General features: G+C 40.9%; 1 protein-coding gene across 2 annotated transcripts; it reads right to left on the reverse strand.

Moving 5' to 3' along the window:
- Nucleotides 1-111: 111 nt before the first annotated feature.
- On the reverse strand, nucleotides 112-10734 carry LOC144712706 (nudix hydrolase 2-like). Of its 2 annotated transcripts, XM_078586981.1 has the most exons (9): nucleotides 10521-10734; nucleotides 2236-2459; nucleotides 1730-1795; nucleotides 1518-1658; nucleotides 1363-1440; nucleotides 1232-1282; nucleotides 1105-1139; nucleotides 843-951; nucleotides 112-437 (listed from the first exon to the last, which is right to left on the reverse strand). In XM_078586981.1, exons 1-9 carry the CDS (start codon nucleotides 10666-10668, stop codon nucleotides 246-248), a joined length of 1044 nt encoding a protein of 347 aa, XP_078443107.1. In that variant the 5' UTR covers nucleotides 10669-10734; the 3' UTR covers nucleotides 112-245. The 2 variants fall into 2 exon arrangements, 1 of the variants encoding a protein (XP_078443107.1); XR_013583863.1 differs by lacking the exons at nucleotides 112-437; nucleotides 843-951; nucleotides 1105-1139; ... (2 more) ...; nucleotides 1518-1658; nucleotides 1730-1795 and adding an exon at nucleotides 2562-9659 and having other exon boundaries at nucleotides 10521-10660.

Consider the following 10734-nt stretch of genomic DNA (forward strand, 5'->3'; position numbering starts at 1 on the left):
TAGAGTTCCTTTCCTAGCATCTCTCTCTTTATCTCTCTACCTCTCTCTCTTTCTATCTATCTATCTCTTTCATTCTCTCTCTATCTCAGTTTCAGAGCCGGAAACGACAGATTCTTTTGGCATTGACCACCGACAAAGCAGGTAACGGAAAAAATAAAAATACAAAAGACCCCCGAAAAAGGCCCAATATTCAGTGTAATACAATCTTCCTGGGAACACATCTGGACCGTCCATTTGGGGATCCATCAGCCGACATTCAGATCCCTGCCGTTCAAGTAGAGGAAACTCTCGTACTCGGAGAAGACGGAAGCCACAGGAATGGGCGTAAAACCCGCGTACCCCTTGTCGTGCCTGGCCAATCCAACGGCTGCGATGTACTTCATCAGCTGGTGCTTCATCATCATAGGCTGTGCCATGTACTCCTCTATCGCCATCCACTGCACCACCTCAAAACAACCGCATCAAAACATGATATTTTATTTTAAAACATCATTTTTTAAGATCTTTTATAAATAAATCATGTTAAAATACTTTTTTTGGAGATGGGGGTCTGTGATCTGAAAGAACGGATCAAGATCATGAGGGCCATTAGTTAACCGATTTATAAATCATGAGGTGATTTATAAATAAATCACCTCAAAATAATCATCTCATAAATTTGATTAATGCAGGGGTATTTTGGCCTCATCTTTTGCCATATGCCACATACTTATTGTTATTTTTGCCAATTTTATTCATATTTTTGCCATCCATCAAGATGATCGATCTGATTGATGATTGAATATCGATTTGATCCGATCAGGATGTGCCTAACCCCTATAAAATGAGGGTTCTTTTCTCACCTGGGCAGCTTCGATTTCGGATTCTTGGACATTGATGTCGAAGGTGATTGGCCGGAGGAGGCACACGAAGAACAGATCAGATTTCTCGAAGAAGGTCCGGTGACTCTGCCTGAAATTAGAAATTACATTAAAGTGGCTGTTAAATAAAAATGGGCAATTTTTCTCAATATAATTGGAATGGTTAAGAGTTCTTGGCAAAAATAACACAACAAAATGCAATATAAAATTATGCGAAGTGGAGTTCACAGGCGAGGCAGGTCACCTGAAGGCAAGCACTTCCAGGAATTCTGCGTCGATCTGCAGAAATAATACTCCCCAATTATTTAAAACTAGCTATAAAAGGAAGGGTTGAAGTAGGGAAGGAAGGGCTTTCAACAGCAAACACGTACCCCAGTCTCCTCTTTCACTTCCCTCACGGCCCCAGCAGATAAATCCTCACCCTGAGGAAGAATAAACTCGAGTTATCATGAATAAACTCGAGTTATTTTTATTATTCTATGATAAGTGGGGGAGGAAGGACCTGATCAACAACACCAGTGGGCAGTTTCCAGACCCCTGAACCACGGAATTTCCCGGTTCTTTCTTGAACCACAAGAATCTACTGTCATGAGTAATGCAATTATTTATTCTTATATAACGAATACATCAGAAAAAGAAATGGGTTTACTTCGTTACCTCCCGTTTGTCATTCATCACAAAAGCTCCAACCCCAACACGGTGAGAGGCATTCGCCGGGAGGGTGTTGTGCTCCACTGATGGGATCCAGTAGACGAGCATTATGTAGCTCGGTTCCGCGTGGTGATACCAAAATCCTTCCTACATTAAGACAGAGTTAATGGTGAGAAGTGACTGCTATCGAAGGCTTTAATGAGCTGACGAATGATCACCTGAACAACCGAGTGGACGAGATTTGAGTACTGAATGGGCAGTTTGATCCAAATGCCCCTCTTATTCTGTAAATCTCAAAGGGAAAAATAGAGGACTTGAAAAGTTTGCGTGAAAGAGCACAAGGAAGAAGGTTATAATGTCAAACTTCACAATTTTTTTCTTAGATTTCGTATTCTTCAATACACTGGATGATAAACTTAAAATACAACGCAAGAGACAACATTCAGATATGGAGGACTTAAAAATGATGGAAATGATAAAGAGATTCTGGAAAATAGCCTCAAAATTAGTCAAATTTCAACAAATAAATGGCTCCTTTTATCTTAAAATTTTAAGCTGAATCAGAACTCTTAAAAGAAAAATGGGTCAAAATTCTTGAAACTGAATGCGCACAACAGTGTGATATGAACCAAAATCAAATGGAATTTTGAACGCGGTTTTTAATCAAAAACAGTTGAAATTGAAAGTAGGGAGGAAAATCATTGATCGGGTAAAAGAATCTAACCTGATGCCTCCACAAGGCTAGTGAGGCCTTCAAAGAAGATGAGAAATCTTCCGGACTCATTGCTGACGTCACTTCAACAATAACTCCACCATAGTCATCCTCGGTAGCAGGCAGAAGCCCCACTTCTCGACAGTCCTCAAAGTGCACCGGCAAAGCTGCAGATGGTTCTAGTCTGGCCTCAGACATGGTCTGGCTCGACTGCTTCACAGATCTAAATTTCAGGGCTGATAAGATTAAAAACAAGAAAATTTCACATATTTTTAACAAATTCTGTTGGCTTTCGGATGATTGGAGAAAGAGGAAACAGGGAGAAGAGAGGAGCTTGCCTCCCTGGAAGCTCGAAAATAATACTGGAACGGTTCAAGTTTTACTTCCCTCTAACTGCCTTAAATAGGAAAATAGAGATATACAATTTTACACAACATCAGACTGAAATTTGGGCATAATCCCGTCCTCGGTCTTATTCCAGTCAAAGGGACTAAAAGCTTAAGGTAGGTCGGGAGAAAAATAAAAAACTGAAAAAGCTAAAGATAAAAATGATGAACCGGTCACATCATTTAGTGTTTCATACGATTCAATTCTTTCGTTAATCTTTAAAGGGAGCTCATGTAAGGGAATTAATCGTGCACTGGTGACGCACGTTGAAATTCTGGTGAATCAAGAAAATATAGAATCAAAATCAGATATTAGATACGACACAGGAAGAAGTACAAAGAAGAAGGAAATCATATGAAGATAAGATGCAGTATGCCTCAGGTCTGGGGAAAAATCTTTGGCCCATTTCCAAAGAGTTAAAACTCAATTTTCCAGAAATATCCCCTACCTCTTTCCCTTTAAATATTCATACCCTACGTAATGAGTTGTGGACCATAATTCATAAAGTTTTATTTTTCCGGCTGTTTGTTTAGGAATTTACATCTATCTCTGCTTCATATTATACAACAGGAGAGGAGACAAACTTCCGTCCATATTATGAGTGTATACAATTATCTGATATATACTTGAGACCCAAGATGTTCCATTAAGGTCACAGAATCATCAAGAAAATAAATATTATAAAAAAATCTCTTTCATTTCAATATACCTAGACAGTGGGACAAAATATGCTAGAAATTTTCTAAGATGACATTAAAGTAGGATGTAATTCGTATTGAATCTCCAAATTTATTCAAGACTCGAAATTCAAAATAAATGTCAAAAGCATCGTAATATTGTCACTAGAAAATACACAGAGTAAGTAGCTTCGGGATGGTTTCTACAACGACACTCTTAAATAATAAGATAAATAATCTGATTCATATTTTTATCTTACGCTGTGATGATCCCCGTTATGTTTTTATCTTTTTCTAAATTAATATTTGTTTGGATAAACGCAAAGTTCAATGACAGATGTATCTGATGGCCAGCTACAACACTGATAAGGACTTCTTGTTGAAGGTTAAACAAATAATCCTTCCAAGTATAATTCCTTGTTGACAAGGAAGAACTTCAACAGATTCAAGAAGGAGAGACAGAAAGAATCTTAACTTCTTCATAGATGCAATCAGTTCCCGTGTACCCCTTGTATAATGGGATACAAGGGAGTTACATGTAATGGAAAAGGAAATAACAGAAAAAGATATGTCAAAATATGGAAATAACAAATTCGGAGTTGCTAGTTGACATCCCCCCTCAAGCTGGTAGGTAGATGCTTGTAACTCCCAGCTTGGAGATCAGCTTTTGGAATGTAGTCCCTGGAACACTTTTGGTGAGAAGGTCTGCCACTTGGTCGGTAGTTGGCACGTACTGTAGCTTGATTATCTTTTGATCCACCTTTTCTCTGATGAAGTGTCTGCTGATTTCAATATGTTTCGTTCTGTCGTGCTGTACGGGGTTGTGAGCTATATCTATTGCTGACTTACTATCACAATAGAGTATAACTGTTGTATCCAGGGGATTTTGTAGTAGATGAAGATCTGAGAGGATAATCTACAACCACAACCCTTCACAAATGCCTTTAGTGAGAGCTCGAAATTCAGCTTCAGCACTAGATAAAGCAACCACCGGCTGTTTTTTACTTTTCCAAGTCACCAAATTTCCACCAAGGAATGTACAATATCCTGTAGTTGATCGTCGATCAACACATGATCCCCCGTAATCTGAGTCTGTATAGATTTCCAGATTTATGCCACTGCCCCTTTTGTACAATAATCCATGGCCCGCCGTACCTTTTAGATACGATAATACTCTGTAAGCCGCTTGCATATGTGGTTCTCTGGGGCTGTGCATAAATTGACTTAGAAGTCCCACGGCAAATGCAATATCTGGTCTTGTGTGGTTTAGGTAAATTAGCCTCCCAATCAGACGTTGGTTCCTCTCCTTATTTACTGGAGCTGATTCTTCACTTAATCCCAGTTTAATATTGGATTCGAGTGGTGTTGCACCCACTCATCCTTGTCTCCTGCATCAAGTCCAAAATATACTTCCGTTGTGAGATAAAAATACCCTTCTTTGAATATGCAACTTCAATGCCCAAAAAATATCGGAGAGGTCCCAAGAACTTAACTTCAAACACCTCTGACAAGCAAACTCCCAACTGCCTTGTTTCTTCCTCATCATCACCGGTAATGATTATGTCATCTACATAAACCAGAAGGACTGATATACGTCCAGAAGGAGATTGCTTTACAAAAAGAGTGTGATCACCATGGCTTTGTGTGTACCCCATATTTCTGAGACTTTGGGAGAACTTCCCAAACCATGCCCTTGGGGATTGTTTGAGGCCATAGAGTGTCTTCTTCAGCTTACAAACCTTGGAACCAGATAGTTTGGAATAATATCCAGGAGGCAATTTGATAGGATTCCCAGCCCACGTGGGGGCATTATCGTCATTTTATCGTCATTATCATCATTTTATCCTTTGGCAACTAATCGGGCCTTAAGCCTTTCTATGGTCCCATCTGCTTTGTATTTTACTGTATACACCCAACGACACCCAACCTTTACGTGAATCGACAATCTCCCAAGTGCCACTTTTTATAAGAGCTTCCATTTCGATATTCATTGCTTCTGTCCACTTGTCATCTGTTAATGCTTCCTTAACAGTTTTTGGAATTATAGTTGACTCCAGCGTAGTGAGGAATGTCTGAAAATTGGAAGAAGTGTGCTCATAAGTCACAAAATTAGAAAGAGGATACTTGACTCCTTGGGTACATGTTCTTTTCCCTTTCCTCAGGGCAATGGGCCACCATAAGTCATCATCTTGATCTGGTATATTCAACTCAGTTTGGATCTCTTGATCCGGTACACCCAACTCAGTTTGGGGCTCTTCATTTTGAGATACAACGACCTCTTCAGTTGTGTCGTCCTCAATTGATCTAACATCTTCTGAGGTTGATTGGTTAATAACAACAGTGTCAATTGGATCTCTACCAATAGATGGATGTATCTGCTCCAACATTTCTCCATGAGCTGGACTCACAGTTGTTGTTGTCTCAAATATATCTAGAGAGTTATTTTCAAATGATGCCTGAGCTTGTACGTCTGATCTATTTGCAAAGAATTGCTCATTTTCAGCAAATGTTACATCCGCAGATATAAAAAATTTCTTTGACTTGGGGTCATAACACTTATACCCTTTTTTTCCTATCGAGTAACCAACAAATATACACTTAACTGCTCTTGGGCTGAATTTATCTATAGGGGTATATATGTGAACGAAGGCTGTACATCCAAAAACTTTCGGTTTTAATCTGGTCTTCAAGTTGACATGAGGAAAATATTCAGAGATACTATCAACTGGACTGATATATTTCAATACCTTGGAAGGTAGTCGATTAATTAAGTGGACTGCTGTCAATATGGCCTCTCCCCAAAAATACTTAGGGACATTCTGATAAAGAAGAAGAGTCCTCGCGGTATTAACTATATGACCTATCTTCCGCTCAGCAACGCCATTTTGTTGTGGGGTGTATACACATGAAGATTCTTGTAGTACGCCGTGTGTCAAGAAATATGAGGACAAACTTTCATTAAAGAATTCCTTTGCATTTTCGGACCTGAACTTCTTGACAGATACGCCAAACTGGTTTTGAACTCTCACACAAAACTCTTGTATAACCCTTGTAACCTGTGATTTATGTTTGAGCAAATGTACCCAACTAAGTCGTGTACAGTCATCAACTAGGATAAGGAACCATCTTGCCCCTGTTAGTGATGTTATGGGAGATGGTCCCCATATATCACTATGGATAATAGAGAATGGAGTCAGACTCCTCTCGCCATCTCCCTTGTATGTGATAGGATTCCCAGCCCACATGGGGGCATTTTCGTCATTTTATTATGCTTTCTCTCTCTCTATGTTGCCCTTAAATAGCACAGCCCTCCTTAGAGGAGGGCAGACTGGAATGTTGGACCTTGAGTGACTAGTGACTCTTCTTCCCTCTCGTCTCTCCTACATCTACGCTCCGTCCTCCTCCTCCACGATCCCCGTCCCCCGCGATCGTCTCTACATCACCGCATCTTCAGGCGGCTCGTCCCTCGGCCGATCCCTACCTCCCCTGCTCGACCTTCTCCCCTACCCTTCCCGTTTCACCTCTCCAACCCCAGGAATTCCCTACCTCGCCTCGTCCTCTTCCCAATCCGATCCGAACCGAGATCGAGGTTCGTATCAGTATGTTGCCCTTTTATGCTTTGCACATTGACAAGATTCACAAATAATTTTTGAAATTTCAAAATCCTTCGCAAAAGAGGTAAACATCTTTTCTAGCAAAGTAAAGGCTGGATGTCCCAGTTGAGAATGTAAAAGTTTAAACTCTTCAAGTCGGTTGTTGCCCTTCACTTCCGATATCTGAGCATCTGCCATCAGTGCTGCTTTTACTTCATCTTTGACGTAGATCAGCCCACTTCATTCCTTAAAGTGTGAAATCTTCTGGTTCTTTACCTTGTCATAAGTAAAACAGCCAGAAGAATCAATAATTAGTGTGCAACCAATATCTTGAACTAACCGTTAAGGAGAGATCAATTGAGCGTTTAGGTTAGGTACATGGAGAACATCTTCCCTGAGACTGCTAATCTCATCACTGTTATGTTTTGGTATATGCTTCATTGACTCATGCTCAGATGACTCCCCATCTTGACTGTTACCTTGAGTATTTACAGAGTGAGCTTGGAATTTGGGAGGTCGTCCATGCAGATCCCAGCAGTTGTCCTTTGTATGCCCTCTTCGTTTACAGTAGTTGCACACAATATTACTTCTATATACTTTGCCTCCCTGGTTTTTCTTGTTTACGTCGCTCCCTTCTGGTACACTATTCTTTGTTGCATTCTTGGAGTTGGGATCCAAGGCAGTCTTCTGACCCTTGACTTTGACCATAAGTCCCATTCCATTTTCATCTTTTGGTGTACTTGAAGCTACTTGTAGACGGCCTTCTTCTTCCAATATAGTATTAATAGCCTGCTCCAGGTCGGGAACCTTTTCCCAATTGAGAATCTGGCTCCGTAGTGGTTCATACTCAGAGTTTAGACCCATTAGGAATTTGAACATTCTAACTCGCAGCGTATACTCCCACTCGTCAGAATTTTGAATTGGTCGGTAGTAGTCCAATTCTAACCAAATAGCTTGGAGTTCATTCACATAATCTGTCACAGATCTGTCTCCTTGCCGTAAGTTCCATGCTTTGATGACGAGTTCATAAGTTCTCCAAAGATTGCTCTTCTTTAGAGTATTCTTCCGAACATAATCCCATATCTGCTTGGCAGTCTTTAGGAAAGACATTTTTGGGAGCTGATCTTTGGTCATGCTCCCAAGTAAAAAAACGTGGACACTTGCATCATCTCTCTTCCAAGCTTTATATGATGGATGAGATGGCTCCATCTCGACGATCAAGTGATCATCTAGTTCCCGGCAAACCAGCGTCAACTCTACTATCTGCCCCCATTGGGCAAATTTTTTTCCATTATACCGAATTGGTTCAGCTAGTGGAGGGATCAATGACGGAATAAGGCTCCGTGATTCCACTGCGGATCCTTGGACGTCATTCTCTAGATGGGATGAGGCTTCACCAGACGGCATTTTGCACTAACTTTTGAGCTTTGCAGGACGTCCTCAAATTTGGAAGAGGGCACTTCTTGACAGTTACTTTAGTCATAGCTTCACCGAGGTTGAGAGCCTCTTGCACGGCAATATACTCCAACAACCTTGACAATGACTCCTCAGCACAGTGATAACTATGACGTTGTCAAGTGTCCACGATATTCTTGATGAATTCGTGGAGTGTCGACAAATCCAGAACAGTCGTTTCTTGAACAATCGAGTGTTCACGATACTCTTGATGATGACGATGACGATCATAACCCCGCTAATGGCTTTACTCCCAACAAGCAATGGCAAAAAACCCCTCAGCACGACGACAACCGTAACCTTGCTGACGGCAATACTCTCCACCGGCAATGGCGAAACGGACAACGTGTTCCTCACAGATCACGCTCTGATACCATGTTGGAAGGTTAAACAAATAATCCTTCCAACTATAATTCCTTGTTGACAAGGAAGAACTTCAACAGATTCAAGAAGGAGAGACAGAAAGAATCTTAACTTCTTCATAGATGCAATCAGTTCCCGTGTACCCCTTGTATAATGGGATACGAGGGAGTTACATGTAATGGAAAAGGAAATAACAGAAAAGGAAATAACAGAAAAGGAAATGTCAAAATATGGAAATAGCAAATTCGGAGTTGCTAGCTGACACTTCTGAAAGACTTGTGAAGAAAGGAAGCAAGTCAACAGGATCCCCCTTGACCGGATGGTTTGAAACACCAACTTCTCTCCAAAATTCTTCTTCTTTAAATACCCTGTACGTCATGATCATTGGGAATGATGAGAATCTCCGAGGTTGTTTGGGACGACTGGCTCAACCCAGCAAGTTGTGAGGCAAAAACTTCCTGATCAAGAAGTTCTGGGAGGATTGGTATTGGGATCATGATAGAATCCGCAGGGATATCCACCGCTGAATGACCTTGCTAGGTTTGAGTAACTCTTCCGATAAAACGCGCCGCGATAGTTAGGATCTTAGAGTGTGACCGCGCGACTCGTCGAACACCAGAACGTAGTGTAAGAACTATAACCACCAGATGATGCAAATCTGTAGAGAAAAACAAAAGAAACAGTAATCTCTCAAGTTCGAAGGAATCAAACTAGAAGAGCGGATAGCTGCAGGCGAGGCCGGATCGGCTCCTTCCTTGCGTAGACGATGGGACGAGTCAAATCAACCCTCCCTCCTCGAGAGCATCTCCTCGTAACGACTTCTGATCGAATGCCCCCTTCTGCCTCTGCTGTCCCCACTTTATTCTCTTCTGCTCCCGGTAGTACTCATTCGGTTGGGCGCTCAGACTCCACGCTGGCACGTGACGTGGCCACTCTCTTACACCATTTGCTTTGATAAGTCCTGGGAAGGACTGTATCAGATCATCGGTTCGAGATTTCATTGATTGCCTTCTTGCTTGAATCAAATATCACACATGATATCATTTCATTTATGTTGGCCTTGAGTTCTAAGTGCAGGATCCAGTCAGATAAACTTGATTTTTTCTGTTCTTAAGTTTATTTCTGAATAAGATAAGATGTCTCATATCCGTAAATTCAAACGAGAGAAAGGATGACAAGCTGTAGAAATGGTCAATTTATGAATTATATCTAAATAAATAGTAATATTTCACGTTTTACGAGGAACACCAGAGGGGCAAAAGCAACATATTGGTGGTCAGCCAACCATGTGAAGTCGAGGATATTGAATAGTCGACACTGATAGACATTTACTCAAAACCTCAATAACTCAATCACCAAAAAATAGTGTTAAGTTTATTATCCCAACTTAATTGATTCTTGAGAATAATCCAAGAATGGGCCGGGAAGTGAAACAAAAACATCTGAAAATATGGCACCCAGACAGCGCATGGAAATGTCTCGGATATAAAAATTACCAAATTAGCAAACAGAAACACAAACCACCGTACTTTTCTCACAGTTTTGGTCGAAATTGGCACTCCCTGATACTGCTCACTCCATAATATTATTTTTCCAAAACACTTAATTTGAACTAACTTTAGGATGGAGTAACATATATATCAATGAGTGACCGAATGAAACCCACTTCCGCATTCAAAGACTAGAGTAAAACAGAAACTTTTGGAATCACACCAGTAGCAAAAGTTCTAAAATTGAAATTAATCATCGATTATCCAAGTAAAATAAACGGTAGAATTACCCAATTCTACTTACTAATCATGATCTTTGATCCCATAATTACCTTTTGCGGTACGAACGCTCCTCTCGATCTGGGTAACCCGAAGCGAGGATCCAACTGCTGGTCTTCCTCTACAGAAATTAGCAAGATTTCGACAAGAGCTGCTCAGATAACAGAGCAAACGGGGACAGAGGACGGATCGAGCAAGCATCTCCGTCGTCGTCCCCTTCTCCCTCTCCACTAAAGCATTCTGGTGGTTAAGAAAGCGCCCACGCAA

Source organism: Wolffia australiana, chromosome 15 (assembly GCF_029677425.1).
Source record: "Wolffia australiana isolate 7733 chromosome 15, ASM2967742v1".
NCBI lineage: Eukaryota > Viridiplantae > Streptophyta > Magnoliopsida > Alismatales > Araceae > Wolffia > Wolffia australiana.